The 19,556-nt window shown below is 44.0% G+C and overlaps 1 protein-coding gene across 1 annotated transcript; it reads right to left on the bottom strand.

Moving 5' to 3' along the window:
* Positions 1-14,096: 14,096 nt before the first annotated feature.
* Positions 14,097-17,939, bottom strand: LOC133420775 (uncharacterized). The gene is made up of 6 exons (XM_061710602.1): positions 17,827-17,939; positions 17,335-17,679; positions 15,427-15,456; positions 15,228-15,332; positions 15,098-15,132; positions 14,097-14,800 (listed from the first exon to the last, which is right to left on the bottom strand). Exons 1-6 carry the CDS (start codon positions 17,933-17,935, stop codon positions 14,681-14,683), a joined length of 744 nt encoding a protein of 247 aa, XP_061566586.1. The 5' UTR covers positions 17,936-17,939; the 3' UTR covers positions 14,097-14,680.
* Positions 17,940-19,556: the final 1,617 nt, after the last annotated feature.

Below are 19,556 nucleotides of genomic sequence, written 5' to 3'. Positions count from 1 at the left end.
ACTTCCCGCTAAGATAACAGATTTATTGAATCTAAGCACTTTAAAGTTGTTATCAAAACTCTACAGGTTAATATCTAAACTGGACGATTCAGTCTCTCTTCCGATTTCCAAGTGGGAGGCGGATCTCTCTCTTAATACCGACCAGTTTTCTTGGTCACAGATATGCTTAAATACGTTTACTATGACTAAAAACCCAAACTTACAACTTATACAGTACAAAGTTCTTCATAGAATACATTATACTGGACAAAGGATGTTCCAGATGGGCTTTGTCACCTCTAATATCTGTTCACAGTGCACAGAGAACACTCCTGATAATTATATGCATGCTTTATGGCTCTGCACACCGGTACAGAGGTTCTGGAAGGAGATTTGTGAGGATTTATCCACATGGATCAACTACAGAATCCCAGTGTGCCCCACGGTATGTATATTAGGTCACCTGGGAGACATTGAAATAGAACCTAATTGGACACACCGGGTCCTCACTGCCTTATGTATCGCAAAGAAAACCATTCTAGTAAATTGGAAACAAAAATCCAGTTTATGTATCAACCATTTTAGGAATCTTTTATCAGACCATATTAGTAGTGAGATAATGTCTGCCTCCACTGAACAACATTCGGCTGAATTGCACTCTCTGTGGTCCCCGATTATTGGCTTCGTTACCTAGTGGGGGCGGGGGGGTGGTGATCTCGTAGCCCTTGGGCTTGGGGGTCGGCTTGGGGGGTCTGGGGCGCCATCCTCTGGTGGCCCCTGGGGGGCGGTGGGGGGGGCGGTGGGGCCCTGTCCCTGGCCGGTGGGGGCCTTGGGGGCCTGTGGGGGGGGTTACCTCATGGCGGTGGGGGGGGGGGGTCGCTGGGGGGGCTCGGGCGGGGGGCGGTGGGGCCCTGTCCCTGGCCGGTGGGGGCCTTGGGGGCCTGTGGGGGGGGTTACCTCATGGCGGTGGGGGGGGGTGGCTGGGGGGGCTCGGGCAGGGGGCTGTGGCTTGGGCGTCTCCGGGTCTCCCGGGGGGGGCTGGGCCGTGGACGTGGGGGTCCCACTCGGAGGGCCCGGCCCTGCCTGGGTGGGGGGTGGCTGTCTGCGCTGGGGGGACATTGCTGCCTTGGTCCTCCGTCGCTGGGCGGGGGCCGAGTGCCCCTGCGGATGTGGGGACTCCGTGACCCTTGGGGTGTCCGCCGGGGTGGCCTCGGGGGGGGGTCGGGCCGGGTCCGGGGATCGGGCCTCCCCTGACCGGGGGGGTGCACGGGCGGGCGCGGCGCGGCACCATTCCCAGGTGTCTATGTCTTATGTTGTCAGTATGAATGGGAGGATGTTGGACCGTTTCCCCCTCCGTCTGGGGGCTGCGGCGGCGTCGGGGGCGCCCGTGGAGGTACGGTGGGGCCCTGGCCCGGCTCGGAGGGCCGGCCCCCGTCTACTGGATGGCCGGTGGGGGGGCGCGGGTGTCTTATCAGGGCCGGCTTTGCTGGTCCTGCCTCCTGGCTTCGGCCTCCGCTCCCCCTCCTTCCCCCCCTACACGATTCATACGTACGTAGGCGAAGGGCGGGGGGCCCGGGTCGTGGGGGGCATTGTCCCGCGTGGCCCGGCACTCCCGCCTCACGGTTTTAACAGCAAAATAGACACTGCACATTCAACACTTAATAAAGACATTTGACAGGGACACGTAGTTCGGGAGGGGGGGGGGGCGGTGTCAAATCGATACTTGGCCCTCCCCCTCCCTGTTTTTATGGCATTAATCACATGCACTCAACACCAGGGGCGGGAGGGGGTCCCACATCACCCGCGTTCCCTCACCGGCCTGGGATAGGTGGGTCGGGATGCCCGCGGACCCCCTCGGCCGCCGCCGGGGGGGGGGGGGGGGGGCCTCGCAGGCGGTGGGTTGCTTAACTCCTGCTTCTCCCCTCTGTGGGGTTGCCAGTGGCCTGGGTTCCGGGCTCTTCCGTGTCGGCCTCTGGTCTCGTGGGTGGCGGGGTTGCTCCCCCCCCTCCCCCACTATAGATACACTTCAGGTAGAGCTTTGTTTGGTTTATTACACGCACGCACGCACGCACGCACGCACGCACGCACGCACGCACGCACGCACGCACGCACGCACGCACGCACGCACGCACAACTTAAAGACCAACAGTTCTCCGCACAACACGATGTCGACTCTTCTCATCCGCTCTCTCTCTCTCACGCGCAGCTGCGCGCTCCCGCTGCATACACACAGACTGTTCACGCGCTCCCCGCATGCACACACACACACAGCCAATTAAGTACATGCTGTCACGTTCTCTACAACTCCACCCAACACAGTACCGCAGCATAACATGAAATGCAACATAAAACGTATGTAATGCATTAACATAACCTTTCCATCCACAAGACATGAACCAAATATAACAAACAAATAATATCAAAATAAGATTGTACAGGGGCTGACTCTGGCTGGGCTTCAATACAACGGTGATACATCACTTCACAGGAAGAGATATCACAGCCTGATCTGAGCACAACTGAAACTTAACAGAAACTTGTCACAGCAAGGCTTATCTGTGAGTTTCTGCCACAGGAAGTCTTCAGTCTTGACCACAGACATCAAATGACTTGTTAACAAGACCATTTTTTATTATATATAAGTAACAGAAGCTGCATAAAACCTAACTTGATCAAGTTGAACTGTCCTGATTAAATCCTGCTCAAAAATTGTCATCATTCCATATTTGACCTTTGTTTTTTGTTGGTCCTTGACTGTAATCTAAACAGGAAAAAAAAACAAGAGTGCTGTGATCGTGGCTGAACCATCAAAAGACACTGATGGCTGTCACAATGTTTGAAAGGAACACCACAGTTGAATTTAAGCTGCATTTCTGTGAGGGTGAGGGGTGGCATCCGCTGCTAGTCTGAAATGAGAGAAACACACAGAAATGCACAACGGGCACACAAACCTTTGAAATCTGCAAGAGAGAAAACAAACAAACAAACAGACACGAGAACAGGCAGAGCCACAAACAGCAACCATTTCAGGTCTCTGAAACTGAATCAATACTAGGCTACTGCGATTAACCGTCCCCCAAAACTGTGGAGTGAGTATGTAGGTGGGTGAGCAGGTGTGTATGTCTGTGTAACTGTGTGTGTGCAAAGAGAGAACAAGGCTTTAACTTGACTGCATCTACAGTGGAGGAGGGAGGGCACAACCACGCCACCCGAGAGATCAGAAGTCGACAAGGAAGAAACCCGAACCCAGGCCACCCACAGCCCCACAGAGGAACCCCCCACCAGCAAGCCCCACCCACTCCCTACGGGCGACAGAGGGAAGCCGCCGGGGCCCCCAGGATCACAGGAGGAAGCCCACGGTGATGGACCAGGATCCAGCCGAGCACCAGCCACCCGACATAGGCCGATCATGCGGCCAGGAGGTCCCCCACCCTCCAGGCCCATAACCCCCGGCGAGAGGCCAGCCTGCCCGGAGAGACGGGACCACCTCGACCGTCAATGCCGGCAGACCGGCATCCGCCTCGATGAAAGCGGGAACCCCAGAGCCAAAGGAGGGCCCAGCTACAAGAGCAGCAAGGGGGAGCGGAGACGGGCACGGAGCGTGGGAACCCCCTGACAAGGAGCCACCCAGATAGGCAGCAAAGAGCCCCAAACCCAGGTTTAGATAACGGACACCCCTGCATCCATCCATCCATCCATCCATTTTCTATACCCGTTTCATCCTTTACAGGGTCACAGGGATCTGTTAGAACCTATCCCAATAATAATTAAAGCTGCAAGCAGCGATGAACGGGCCCTCGCACCCTTGTGCACGTTCAGGCATGCTGCAGTGGAAGCACTTGTATGAATTGCATGTAGATGTCTTCACGCCTGGGCATTTAGCGGATGACACCAGCCACGATTCTCTATATCAAACCATTCAAAAGTTCACCAGATGAAGGGGCTAATTTGCAGCAATTATCTTCAAGGACTCAAAACCGAGTCCAATGACACCACCCACAAGTCTTTATGTCAAACCATTCAAAAGTTATTGCAGAAAATCGGAACTATCACATATCGACCAATCAGTAGAAGGGGCGGGGCTAATTCATCCCAATGAAGGTCAAGTACTCAATACCGAGTCCGATGACACCACCCACGAGTCTTTATGTCAAAACATTCAAAAGTTATGGCAGAAAGTAGGAACTATCAAATATGGACCAACCAGATGAACGGGGGGCGTGCTTTTTGGTGTCTATCGTCGCCACGGTAACGCTTTTGACTGAGAAAAGTAATGCGCGTCGTCGCAGGATCGAGTCACACATTTTGATATATAACACACCTGGGTGCACGTTACAGTTCGGGCCGCCTTAACTGCCGAAAAAATGGCATAAATTTACAGCAAACTAGACACTGCACATTCAACACTTAATAAAGACATTTGACAGGGACACGTAGTTCGGGAGGGGGGGGAGTCGGTGTCAAATCGATACTTGGCCCTCCCCCTCCCTGTTTTTATGGCATTAATCACATGCACTCAACACCAGGGGCGGGAGGGGGTCCCACATCACCCGCGTTCCCTCACCGGCCTGGGATAGGTGGGTCGGGATACCCGGGCCCGGCGGGGCCCGGCGGGGCTCGCCGTGCGGCCTGGGGTCCTTCTGGCGGTGCTGGACCCCCCCGGGGAGGGGGAAACGGTGCGTGATTGTGTGTCTGTGTCGGTGAGAATGCGGTATGGAAGGGTCCTGCCATGGAGGATTTGGGCCTCCATTGGCAGGACATCAAAACTTAATAATTTATCAATATTATATTATACAAAGATGGTTATTATTATTATTATTATTATTATTATTATTAGTATTATTAGTATTATTATTATGTATAGTATATCATATTATTATTAGTATAGATATCGGATAGTTGAATGGATGAATGAAAATGGGATGCCTGGGTCTGGGGCCCTCCGTTGTCGGGCCTGCACGGGTGTCGCCCTGTTGGGGGGTTCCCTCTCTCCGGGCCCGTCTCCGGTCCCCCCCGCTGCCTCTGCGGCGGGGCGCCCCTCTGGTCTTGGAGGGCCACTTTCGTGGGGGGCGGGTGCGCCTGCCCGCGTCGGCGGCCGGGGCGGCTCTGTCTCTCCGGACAGGCTGGCCCCCTGCCGGGTGGGGGTCGTTGGCCTGAAGGGTGAGGGCCTCCTGGCCGCGTGTCCGGCCCGGACCGGGTGGCCGGGGATTGCCTGGGTCGCGGTCCGCCGCCGCGGGATCCCTGGCTGCTTCTTCCCGCGCCGTGGGGGCCCCGCCCGCGGACCCCCTCGGCCACCGCCGGGGGGGGGCTCGCAGGCGGTGGGTTGCCTCCCTCCTGCTTCTTCCCTCTGTGGGGTTGCCGGTGGCCTGGGTTCCGGGCTCTTCCGTGTCGGCCTCTGGTCTCGCGGGTGGCGGGGTTGCTCCCCCCCCTCCCCCACTATAGATACACTTCAGGTAGAGCTTTGTTTGGTTTATTACACACACACACACACACACACACACACACACACACACACACACACACACACACACACACACACACACACACACGCATGATCATATACATACACACACACACACACGTAGACATACACACTGGCTTGTTCACCTGCATGCTGGCTCTCTAGTTTTTGGGGTTAGGTAGCGGTAGCGGTAGCTTAGCTCAGACTGCGATCAGATCTCAAGATTTAGGTCGATTGCTGTTGTTGTTTTGGTTGGCTCCGTGCCGGTTTCGTGTTTTGTTTGTGGTTTTTTGTTGCAGATTTCCAGTGCTTGACGTGTGTTTCCGTGTGTTCCTGCTTCCTGGATTGGCAGTGGATGTCGTCACCCCCAAAAAAAAAAAAAAAAAAAAAAATCACTGGGTTTGTATGTGTATATTTATGTATATATATTAATTATAGGAATAATGCACTTATATATGCTTTTGGTTTCTACCGTCATGGTATCAATCATTAATATGTGTGCAGACAAGGGAAAAAGAAAAAAAGAAAAAAAAAAAAAAAGAAAAAAAAAAAGAAATGGCATAAATTTTGCCAAAATTACACAATTAATTCAAAATGGCCGACTTCCTGTTCGGTTCCGGCCATGGCGCCAAGAGATTTTTCTTTAAGTTGCGATATGATACAGGTTTGTACCGATTTTCGTGCAAGTACGCCAAACCGTATTGTGGGGCTTGAGGCAAGAAGTTTTCTAGGGGGCGCTGTTGAGCCATTAGGCCATGCCCATAATGCAAACCATTAAATATCAAATTTTTCGCCAGGCCTGGCTTGTGTGCAAAATTTGGTGACTTTTGGGCCATGTTTAGGCCCTCATTTCGTCGGAAGAAGGAAAATAATAGGCAACCACATTCCCCACAGACCACCCCGGGCCGGGAGATGGTACACCAGTCTTCCATACACACCCACGACAGAGAACATAGAAACCTGAGAATGAGCCCCGCCCCCCCTCGCGCCCACACAGCGGACACCCCAGAAGCGCCAGAGTCCTCGCAGACGCCGGGGCACGCGCCCCCCTGCCCCCTGCCCTAACAACGACCGCCCAAGGCAGCGATCCCCCTCCCACCCAGCAGAGCCCAGCCCCCCGATGTGGGAGCTCCAGGCCTAAAACCCCAGCCCACACCAGAATGGTCGGAAAATCGCTTAAGGCAAGTTGCCGCTACCCAGGCCCTCTCCAACCACTCCACCCGCCGCCACGAGGTAACCCCCCCATAGACCACCAAGGTCCCCTCCAGGCCAGGGATAGGTCCCCACCACGACGACCCCCACATTCCCCACTCCTTGCCCCCCAAGGGCCACTAGAAGCCCATATCGCAGCACCCCAAGTAACCCCCCAGTCCCAAGGGCTACAAGATCACCACCCACCCGACCCCACCTGGTAATGAAGCCTATAAGGGGGGACCAGAGAAGACCAGTGGAAGCAGACATTGTCTCATTACTGATATGATCTGACAAAAGATTCCTAAATTGATTAATACATAGATTAGACTTTTGTTTAAAGTTCGCCATGTTAGGTTCCATGTGGATGTCACCCAGGGCCATGTCCCAATACTCCCATACATAGTGTGGAGCACACAGGAATTCTAAAATTGAGCCATGTGGATAAATCTTCACATATCTCCATCCAGAACTTCTGCACAGGTGCACAAAATCATAAAGCATGCATATAATTATCAGGGGTGTTCTCTGTCCACTGTGAGCAGATATTGGAGGGTGCAAAACCCATCTGGAACATCCTTTTTCCTTTATAATGTGTTCTGTAAAGAACTGTGTACTGTATATAAGTTGTAAGTTTGGATTCTTGGTCCTAGTGAGTATTTAAACATATTTGTGACCAAAAAATTTGATTAGTGTTAAGAGATAAGTCAGCCTCCCATTTTGAAATCGGAAGTCTTAGCGGGAAGTTGCAGATCCCGTTGGTTGAGTTTATATTTTGTGTTTATTATGGACTTAAGTTGTTGGTATTCTAAAAATGTGTTACTGCTAATTCCATATTGAACAGTGAGTGTATTAAAAGGTACAAAATGTCCACTTATGTCCACTTACTACATGTTGTAGATACCGTATTCCTTGGTCTCTCCATTGAGTAAAGATCTTTTTTATCATTTTTCAGGATGTCTGGGTTGTTCCAGATGGGTGTGCGGTCACATGGAAAAGGTGAGACTTTGGCTATTTTTAGGAAGTCCCATGATGATGACAGTGTCCTTGATGGATTTGTTGTCCTTTTGGAGAAAGTTAATTCCCTCCGTGAGTGAATTCACCGTCTCCTTCAGGCAGATGTTCTCCGCTGCCAGCGCCTCCACCTGTTGCTGGCTGAACTCCAGAGATTCGTGCAGTGCCTGTAGCTCTTTGTGAAGGAGACAGACGGGAATCAAAGCTGGCTGTCGATGGACACCAGAATGTCGGTAGTGGTTTTCCCCGGAGGAGAGATGGCTCCAGGTGATTCCTCGTCCAGAGATCTTTTTGAGGTTGAGGCACTCGGGGTAGCAGCGGACTTGGTGGGTTTCCCCACGATGATCCTATCAAAGCACTCGTCTAACTCTGTGAGCGAGTCCAAAGTTTTGCTTTGATCCAGAATGTTATGTTTGTAAAGCTTAATGTTTTTCTATTGATTTAATGTTGATTGTTTTAGATCCAGCGTTACTGAAGACAAGGAAATGTTTAGTCGCCATGTTTGAATTCTGCCGTATCCTATCCACCAGCTCCTCCTCCATACACATAGGGCCCGATTTACTAAGATCCTAAATAAAGAGTACTAAATTGCGTGTGCACTGAAAAAGTTTGCACGTGCTGTTGTTGTGTGTTTTGCGGGTGATCAACTAACAACAGGTGCAAACAGCAGTATTTAAATGAGGTGTTGCGCGTCTTACAGTTTGCGGCGCAAACTTTGCGCCATGGAGAGTCTGGATGGAAAGCAGGATATAGTCGCAAGCGCAAAATGAAATTTGACGAGTTGGAGTTAGAGATATTAGTGGAAGAGGCAAATTGTTGTGCCGTATTCAGCACCCCTGCCGTGAAAAGCACCCCCTTGTATATTCAATGATAAGTAGACCAAGAAAAAAAACAACACACTGACACTTCAATATATTTATATATACACACTCACACAAACACATACTTAGGAGTTTATTTTATATATATTTACAAATATTATGGAAGACAACACAGTAAGCAGGCTATTAATTAATGACATCAATAACCATTTACCCGATTCTTGTTATCTGTGACTGTGATTGTGGGAAAGTATGACTATTGTGGAATCCATGAGCGCATTTAAACATGAATCATTAACACAAAACTGGACGCTAAACAGAACATGACACGGAATGAGAATATCATTTTTGTCAGACGAGGGGGTGCTTTTCACGGCAGGGGTGCTGAATACGGCACAACACCGGGGTATGACAACTGCAGAACAGGCGCACAATAAGAAACACTTTTTTCTCCATGAAAACACGTGATTTATTTATTATCACAAATAAAAAAATGAATGTCCCTTCTGTGGCAACCTTTTGCTGAATAATACTCGATTTAACATTCAAATAAAATATTTCTCCTTTTGCATGTGGAGATTAGCACCTTCCTTTCGAACGTATTAAATACAGACGCAATCACAATCCACGCAAAAACTTTCAGGCTTGGTAAATCTCATTGCGCGTGGTAAATGGACCAATTTGCATCTTCCCCTCCCAGTATTTAGCGATTTCTGGCGGGTACGCCCCATATTGATTATTCATCAGGGCAAAAGTACTAAATGAATTGCGTGTGCTATTTTGCGCATTTGAGAGGCGCAGTCCTCTTTGCACGCTGTTAGTAGATCAGCTGGCACTTTGGTTTGCGGGTGCTGTCAAGTTTGCACACGTTTTTAGACACGCAAACCTTTAGTAAATCAGGCCCATAGTGTTTAGTAAAGCCTCTAGTTAGTGTTTAGTAAACTTCTAGATATTGTGCAGCCCCGCCTTCTGACCACCTCAGTGTCTGCTTTCTACACCTGTTTATATAGTCATCCCTGTAGTGTACCAACTAGCCATGTATCAGTCATACAGTATGTACATATAACTCTTAGTTCTCCTGCTAAACCCATATAGATAATACTAGTATAGCTTGTCTTTTATATATTTGACGGTGTGTCTGTGTCTGTCCACTCTCTGTTCTTCATTCTCTTTCTTGTCTTCCTTTTCCTGTTCTGCCCAGCTGGCCTCTGGCAGGAGGGTCCTCCCTTATGATTCAGGTCCTGCTCAAGGTTTATTCCATCTTAAAGGGGAGTTTTTCTTGCCACTGTTTGGCTTCAGATTTTACTCCCACTATGGGATTTTTTACCTGCCATTGTTTATGTTATGTTTATGTAATAATTGCTCGGGGGTCATGTTCTGGGTGTCTTTGGAAGCACATAGAGACAAATTGTGTTGTAATAGACACTATATAAATGCAATTGAATTGAATTGAACTGAATATTAGCACATGGGAGTGTGACTGGTCTTTTAGTCATGAAAACACATCATTTGAAACATAACTTATGAATTAAAAAAAGTTGTGTATGGTGAGGTAGCAATCTGAGTGGTGTAAATATATAGCAGCTTTTACTGTGTGATTTTTGCATTGAGGGCTGCAAGCTCTGTGGTTAAATGTCACCACAGTTGAAAATAAAGGGAGGAAACACTAGAGACATTCTTCATGGTTACAAATGCATGTAAAATGCAGTTGGGGTAGAAAGAGCTTTTGCGTTTTCTATTCAACTGTTAGCAAACAAAAAAGAAACTGGTTTTGAAACAATAATGATAGACAAGACACAATGACTATAGAAAAAACTAAAATTTTTCCTTATTTTGGAAATAAACAAAACATTTGATGTTCAAATCATTTGATGTTTTTGGTCTTCCTGTGGCAGACTCACAGATGTGGTTTGTTATAAGAGGATACTCAATGAGTTTACCCTTGATTATTTACCCTATTCTTACGTTTACAAAGGCCGATAGTCATACAAAAGCAAGATGTCAGTTTTCATTGTTGCTTTCACACTTCTTATACTGAACATCTGTAGATTTGAGTTGTCCACAGACCACACTGTGCTGTCTCTTCCTGTGAAGTGACGTGCATGTTGCCACTCCCACCCCACAGCAGACCATTTACCTCACCATGAGGGAGTTTTCTAATCATCAAATTACTGTGGGGTTCCTTGTCATTGAACAATAACTATGTCCATGTAGTTCAACTTTAAATCTTGAAGGAGGTCAAAATGAACAAGACAGATATGAAATTTAGTCATGAAAACACATCATTTGAAACATAACTTATGAATTTAAAAAAGTTGTGTATGGTGAGGTGGCAATCTGAGTGGTGTAAATATATAGCAGCTTTTACTGTGTGATTTTTGCATTGAGGGCTGCAAGCTCTGTGGATAAATGTCACCACAGTTGAAAAAAAAGGGAGGAAACACTAGAGACATTCTTCATGGTTACAAATGCATGTAAATGCAGTTGGGGTAGAAAGAGCTTTGTGCGTTTTCTATTCAACTGTTAGCAAACAAAAGAGAAACTGGTTTTGAAACAATAATAATAGACAAGACACAATGACTTTAGAAAAAACTAAAATTTTTCCTTATTTTGGAAATAAACAAAACATTTGATGTTCAAATCATTTGATGTTTTTGGTCTTCCTGTGGCAGATTCACAGATGTGGTTTGTTATAAAAGGATACTCAATGAGTTTACCCTTGATTATTTACCCTATTCTTAAATTTACAAAGGCCGACAGTCATACAAAAGCAAGATGTCAGTTTTCATTGTTGCTTTCACACTTCTTATACTGAACATCTGTAGATTTTAGTTGTCCTCAGACCACACTGTGCTGTCTCTTCCTGTGAAGTGACGTGCATGTTGCCACTCCCACCCGACAGCAGACCATTTACCTCACCATGAGGAAGTTTTCTAATCATCAAATTACTGTGGGGTTCCTTGTCATTGAACAATAACTATGTCCATGTAGTTCAACATTAAATCTTGAAGGAGGTCAAAATGAACAAGACAGATATGAAATTTAGTCATGAAAACACATCATTTGAAACATAACTTATGAATTAAAAAAAGTTGTGTATGGTGAGGTGGCAATCTGAGTGGTGTAAATATATGGCAGCTTTTACTGTGTGATTTTTGCATTGAGGGCTGCAAGCTCTGTGGATAAATGTCACCACAGTTGAAAATAAAGGGAGGAAACACTAGAGACATTCTTCATGGTTACAAATGCATGTAAATGCAGTTGGGGTAGAAAGAGCTTTGTGCGTTTTCTATTCAACTGTTAGCAAACAAAAGAGAAACTGGTTTTGAAACAATAATAATAGACAAGACACAATGACTTTAGAAAAAACTAAAATTTTTCCTTATTTTGGAAATAAACAAAACATTTGATGTTCAAATCATTTGATGTTTTTGGTCTTCCTGTGGCAGACTCACAGATGTGGTTTGTTATAAAAGAATACTCAATGAGTTTACCCTTGATTATTTACCCTATTCTTAAATTTACAAAGGCCGACAGTCATACAAAAGCAAGATGTCAGTTTTCATTGTTGCTTTCACACTTCTTATACTGAACATCTGTAGATTTTAGTTGTCCTCAGACCACACTGTGCTGTCTCTTCCTGTGAAGTGACGTGCATGTTGCCACTCCCACCCGACAGCAGACCATTTACCTCACCATGAGGGAGTTTTCTAATCATCAAATTACTGTGGGGTTCCTTGTCATTGAACAATAACTATGTCCATGTAGTTCAACTTTAAATCTTGAAGGAGGTCAAAATGAACAAGACAGATATGAAATTTAGTCATGAAAACACATCATTTGAAACATAACTTATGAATTAAAAAAAGTTGTGTATGGTGAGGTGGCAATCTGAGTGGTGTAAATATATAGCAGCTTTTACTGTGTGATTTTTGCATTGAGGGCTGCAAGCTCTGTGGATAAATGTCACCACAGTTGAAAAAAAGGGAGGAAACACTAGAGACATTCTTCATGGTTACAAATGCATGTAAATGCAGTTGGGGTAGAAAGAGCTTTGTGCGTTTTCTATTCAACTGTTAGCAAACAAAAGAGAAACTGGTTTTGAAACAATAATAATAGACAAGACACAATGACTTTAGAAAAAACTAAAATTTTTCCTTATTTTGGAAATAAACAAAACATTTGATGTTCAAATCATTTGATGTTTTTGGTCTTCCTGTGGCAGACTCACAGATGTGGTTTGTTATAAAAGAATACTCAATGAGTTTACCCTTGATTATTTACCCTATTCTTAAATTTACAAAGGCCGACAGTCATACAAAAGCAAGATGTCAGTTTTCATTGTTGCTTTCACACTTCTTATACTGAACATCTGTAGATTTTAGTTGTCCTCAGACCACACTGTGCTGTCTCTTCCTGTGAAGTGACGTGCATGTTGCCACTCCCACCCGACAGCAGACCATTTACCTCACCATGAGGGAGTTTTCTAATCATCAAATTACTGTGGGGTTCCTTGTCATTGAACAATAACTATGTCCATGTAGTTCAACTTTAAATCTTGAAGGAGGTCAAAATGAACAAGACAGATATGAAATCTCTTAGATATGTGAACTTTAAAACAAACATATGTAACATAGTTGAATAGGTTGTAGTTAAAATCCCGCTAAATGGGGAAACTACGCCACCTGCTGTTCTACATGCATCAGGCTTCATATTAGCGGGGAATTGTGGGAAAATCCTCAGTGTGCTGGAGGATTCCCATGAGACAGGTAGTGCGTCTGTATGTCTGTGGACAAAACAAATTATAAACGTATTGAAAAGCACTTAAAAGTTAATCTGTCTGATTTAATGTCTGAAACTATATCACACCAACTTTGTCACGTTTTTTGTTCAATCAAACTTGCTAACAATAATCAATTCAGAATACTACTTAAAAAATATCTGTCCAAGTAATGGTTTCGGTATGGAATAGTTGTGTATGTAATATGATTGTTTTTAGTACATGAGATATAATGGTATCATTGCATAGTAGTGTTATATTATATATATATTATATATGTTATATTCTATTATTATAGAATAGATATATATGAGTGTGTGTATGTATGTGTGTATACATATGTAGGTATGTATGTGTGGATGTGTATGTGTATGTGTGTATATATATATATGTCTGTGTGAATATAATATAGAATTTGACTTGGAATGTTGAATATGAGTATTATATGATGGGTATATGTATGTGTATAGGTATGTATGTGTGTGTATATGTGTGTATGTGTATGTGTGTGTATATATATATATATATATATATATATATGTATATATGAGGTATATATTAGGTATATGTGGGGAGGATATAGTTGACTTGGTTTCTGTTCTTGTCTTGATTCTTAAGATATCTTGATTTTGTATACATATTTTTTTATTTTTTATTTTTTTTCTTCTTGCTCTTTCTGTGTTTTTATTTTTTTAAGTTTTTTTCTATGTTGTTTTCTTTTGTATTGCATTTTCTTGTTAAGACCCCAGGAAGAATAGCTGCAGTTTCTGCTGCAGCTAATGGGGATCTCAATAAATAAACAATAAACAATAAACATATATTCTGTGCATGTTTATTACTTGTAAAAGAAAAACCTGTCTCCCGTACAAGTAGCTGACAGGTTGTATTGTTGTTTTCCCAGACAGACCATGTGCTTTGGTCCACACATATCTGAGTTAATGTGCACTGTCTCCTGTACCCCCTTTCTGTTCAATGCTGCAGGTATGTTGAGTGTCACAATTTCATGTTTTGTGCAAATTCATTGTATTTGATAAGTAAGATAAAATAATATATAAAAAACAGTAACAGTTCATGGTAAAAAGATACTACATGCATTTTACATTTTCTATATTTTATATATTAGACATTTGATTTATTTCATTTTAATTTAACTGTATCAAATCCACTATACGATCAATATATGTAAAGCAATCAGAACACTGTATAGTATACTAATACTAGTACCGGTACTCAGTGTGCTGGAGGATTCCTATGACACAGACAGACCATGTGCTTTGGTCCAAACATATCTGAGTTAATGTGCACTGTCTCCTGTACCCCTTTTCTGTTCAATGATGCAGAATAAACACTCTTTGAGCTGTTACCACCACATGAGTTCCAGAGTGTGATTAATGCAGATAAGACATACATCGGTCACACATATTCCTCCAAAACTCATACAAAGCAATAAGTAACATGAGTTTCCACTGCTTCTTCATCAACGTGGCTTCTCCTTCTCATAACATCTGGATGGAACCTCCGTACTGCAGAGTTCATGTGAGAAGAGCCCCAAGTCTGGAAATGAAGCATTCAGAATCCCTGATTAAAGTTTATAACTGCCCCAGAATTGTTATCATATCAGTAACTATAACAGTTGGGGAAGTTTTGAAGATTAATTTGTTCTAACAAACTCATGTCAGCTCACACATTTCTGTTAGAGGGCAACAGTTTCTCTGTGGTATTCAGAAATTCATGATCTCCCAGTTTTACACACTTGTATTTGTGCTACTCTGCCAGAAAACTTTTAGACTCTGCACAAGCACAGTTCATGAGATGAATTGATGACAGAATTTAAAAAAAAGGATTCCTCACCTTGTATCTGTCAGCGTTCAATCCTTCCTTTGCCGCTAAATGACAACATATCATTACTAATTAATTTGGTTGCACAAAGCAAATATTTTGAAGACTTTCTTTTTGTCAAAACTTAAACCATGAGGTTTACCTGTATGAAGCTGCCAGATTTTAACAACAAAACCAACAATGAGTATCATGAAAAAAACATTCAGACTGCCCAAAGTCACAGTCAGTAGGTTGGTAGTTCCACCTCCTGCAGAAGAAGACATTGTGGATATTTGAAATTAACAGTTACGGTTGACAGTGAACAATTTAGAAAAAATGTAAATGAAAGTAATGAATCTTACCTTCTGTCTTAAAATTCGATACACCATTACCTATCAAAATTAAGAATTCAAGTTATATAATCTGTTAATAAATGTAGTCGTGCCACACATCTCCCCCAGTGATAGGTATGTGGAACCCAAACTCCAAATATGGCCTGAGGTTACCCACATGTACCGTGTCAGTGTTGTCATTGTAGTCTATAATCAACAGGACTTTACAACTCTAGCTGGACCAGACCATTTGGGCATTAGCTTAAAGGAGCATGAGGCAGGATTGAGGCAGGATTTATGAAAAAAAATAGTACATGTTTTAAGTTTTCTAGTAATAATGTCAGATGAAGTGTTCCAAACCAAAACGAATGAGCCCTCTAGTGTATCTCTCCGTTGCCTTGAACAGGCTGTGTGCTGCAAAATGTGCTGCAATTCGGCCTCCGAATTTCCCGCGCTGGGCTGTGGATGTGACGTCACATGACGCTGCATGCGCGTTCTCCCCGTTCTCCCGTGCCGGCTTCGCTGTTGGCTGCAGTACCCCCGACAGCCGTCGTGGCGAAGGGTGGCGCTAGAGAGTCTCATTTCTTAAAAGGAGCCTCATGCTCCTTTAAGTCATAGACTCTAAAAATAATGGACAAAGCTTCAGTCACGTAAGCCATTGGTTTCTGAAGAGCAGTTTGGAAACCTGTTTTTCTTCATACTGTGTGCAACCATATTGCCTGGGAAGCTGACAGGAACACATCCATCGTATTTCAAAGTCAGCTGTGGCTACCGGCTCCCTCAGCTAATCCTTCATATGTTGGCAAAATTAGAAGTTGATTATAAGATAGTGGCTAGTTATTGGCTGACCTGACTCAATAAATGTGTGTGTGTGTGTGTGTGTGGGGGGGGGGGGGGGGTCTGCAGCAGTGCTCCGTTCCACACTGAGGGTGTATCAGTCCAGGATCAGGAGGAGCTTCACACTGTCCAATGCAGTGGGTAAGAGGGGTCGTCCATGATGGATGTCAACTTGGTTAACATCCTCCTCTCACCCACCTCCTCCACAGAGTCCAGTGGGCAGCCCAGGACAGACCTGGCCCTCCTTTACCTCCTGTATGTAGCTCAGACTAAGCGCCAACCATCTCACTTATTAATTAATTTAGCACAAAAAGATGCATGAAGCACTGCGCAAGGAGGGAACGAAGTTCTATAGCGAACTTGTACTTCCAGGTTGAGGCTCATGCGGAACTATGACTATTTGCAGTTCCTAAACTGGCCACTAGAGAATTGCTCCAAAAGGGAGTCTGTGTGTTAAAATATCCAAATTACGTTTTTTGTACCACTCCAGGAGAATTTATATGGCTTTAATTTATTTCTAATATGATTGATTGACAATTGGCTCAGCCAATGGCTCGCCGTTATCACTTCCTCATGCATAATTATCATGCTACGGCGCTAAGCGAAACAACCATCCGTTAGTATTGAATGTCATTTTTGATCTTGTTGTCGAGTCAACATGTTAAATGGTATATCCCACTGTTAACGTCTAACGGCAGCTCTGCAGATATTTTGCGCAGGGTTCAGCTAAAGGAGGTGGGAGCCAAAGCTAAGGTTGATTGACATATCAACCTTCCTGTTGGCTTCTTGAGCAACATGGCTGTGCCCCATATTAAGAAAAACGCACTTCAAATGTGATTTACAAAGCAATGTGTCACATGACCTTATGTTTTTCCGATTGTTTTATACAATCTATGACTGACACATAGCATCTGACTCATAAAGCCACTGCCTGGATTGAAGAGAGACTAATGTTGGAACTCATCTTAAATTTTGCATTTAGAAATTCATCAGATGAGGATGAGTATCAGACATTATTAATCAACAGTCTATGTCTCCTGGCTTTTGCTTGTTTTTCTATTTTTGAAATCAAAAGGCAGGAAAAAAGCTTAATAATCTTACCTTTAACCTGCAAATAGGTTGCACTGGAAATGACTGATTCTCCTTGTTTGTAGCGTCCACAGAAATACAATCCAGAGTCATTTAAGCCCACTTTTGTAATGTTTAGATATAATCTTATAGTGTTGGATGTCATTGTAAATCTTCCGTTTTGAAATTCACCATATAAAATAGCACCTGTCACAGAAGAGGACATAGACGAGATTTGTCTAACACTGGTTCCATCGGCCAGTTTGAACCAGTGGATGTTAGAAGGAAAACTGCTAAAGTTGGAACATGTCAGTGTGACTTCTTCACCAGGTCGAACCTCCACAGTGTGAAACTCAGAAACAGACACACAGATCCACCCTGAAACATACAGGTGAAGTATTCATGTAAATCACATTCAACACAAGTCCAACAAAGCTTATAACATATTATCAGTGGATTAGCTGGTGGACTAGAGAAAGAAAACTTACAATAATTGTGCTGAGAAAAATATACAAGTGTACTTACTGAGGGTGCAGAGTAAAGCCAGCGTCAGGGAGAGGTTTGTCATTTTGTACACGGCATGACTCCACCAGTCTAGCGTTGGTATGTGCTGTGCTCTATTTTGTGACCTCATTGTGCAGAGGTGGGACGTTCACTGAGGTCCGACAGAACTGCACCATGCTGCTGATAAGACCTCCGCTTCATGAATTATTATTATTAATTATTCATTATTGAGAAATATAGAACTTTATTTCATAAATGAACGAAGCCGTTTCATTAAATATTATTAAGATTATTGTGTTATCTGCAGGTTCCTACAACATTTCCTTTCTGGATCCAAATTGATGATTAAAAAAAGCAAAGAATTAAGAATAATTAAAAATTACATCATCCATGAAAAAGATATGCATTTGCATTTGAAAGACACATAGAGGTGAACTACTTGAAAAAGATGATTACATTTTTGTGTTTATCGGTCCCTGAATTACATTTGCGTAAGTAAAATAAAAGAAACATTCGTGTGAAGGTAAAACCACTTTGTTCTACTTTCACATGAGGATGAAGGTTATTTTCTGCTTTTGTTCTTGTTGGTCAACAGTGTTGAAACCACAGTGGAAACTGACAAAGGAAGGGAGCAGAAGAGCGGATGCTTGTCCCCCACAAACAAGACAAAACATCTCACCTTTGTGTTTTTTATACACACATGCACTGTCTCGACATACAATGAGACGGTTAAAAAGTGAAATATTCAGTATATCAAGTTTTTTTTTAACTTTTTTGTAGGTGCTCCGTCACCTTAATGTTTTTAGCTGCATTTTCATCTGTGTTTCTGTTGCGCCATCACCTGTTTAGCTGTGTTTTCATCTGTTTCTGGGTGCACCGTCACCTTTAATGTTTAGTTGTGTTTTCATCTGTGTTTCTGATGCGTTGACACCATAATGTTTATGTTTGCATCTGTGTGGAGGTGCGCATAATAATGTCACCATGTGTAGTGCGCCGTGCGCACGTTATCCAATTTGTCACTGCAAAGTTTTGTTTGAGGAAAAAATATCTTTTAAATACTTATTGAACACTGAATAGTCAACCCACATATCCTCTACCTAATGGATATCTAATATTCAGGCCGAGTGAGAGCCTGAAATTAGCCGTATAGAGCAGTGGACGGACTGTTTCTGTGCCTATTACGAAATTGAATCCTGGCGGCGCCACTGTCCTAATGATTTATAAAGCATAGGACAGCGGTGGATGCTAATAATCTCCAAAATTATTGATATTGGAATACGTTTTATCACACAATAGTTTAAAGTGAACAGCTGCTGACAAAAACACAGCTCTTTACAGCAAACGCTCTCCTCCTCTGTTTGCATTGAGACGCAGTTGCTGCACAGACACCATGGATTTTGTCCCACTCTCGCCTCATCCCGTCTTTTTTGGTCTTCATTTGGCTCGTTTTGAGATATGTTTTCAGTGTTGTCTTCCTCCTTGACCTTGTGGTCGGGTTCAAATTGAAACGGCTGAACAGATGACATGTTTATCCTCTGGATTATCTCGTTGAACAGTCAAAACAGTGGATGGGGGCCAGCAGGTGCCACAGTCTGACGTCACTGCCCAGAATGCATTGCGTTGTAAACAACAATGGCGACCTACGAGTTAAATTATATTTTCAAATTTTATAAAAACGAAGACATCAAAAAGGTTTTTTATATCACATTGTTATAATTGATACCAACATTTATCTTTTAAGACCTACATGT

This window comes from Cololabis saira, chromosome 20 (assembly GCF_033807715.1).
Source record: "Cololabis saira isolate AMF1-May2022 chromosome 20, fColSai1.1, whole genome shotgun sequence".
NCBI classification, from domain to species: domain Eukaryota; kingdom Metazoa; phylum Chordata; class Actinopteri; order Beloniformes; family Belonidae; genus Cololabis; species Cololabis saira.
The sequence above is the reverse complement of the archived record's forward strand: the minus strand, read 5'-3'. Positions and strand labels throughout refer to the sequence as shown.

Bases quoted from the DNA above. Each gene is read 5' to 3' on its own strand.
- LOC133420775 (XM_061710602.1), bottom strand. From the start codon at position 17,935: ATGAGGTCACAAAATAGAGCACAGCACATACCAACGCTAGACTGGTGG. The intron at 15,333-15,426 runs GTAAGATTCATT...CTTCTTCTGCAG, and splicing joins ATCGAATTTTAAGACAGAAG to GAGGTGGAACTACCAACCTA. The intron at 15,133-15,227 runs GTAAACCTCATG...GTTGTCATTTAG, and splicing joins AATCTGGCAGCTTCATACAG to CGGCAAAGGAAGGATTGAAC.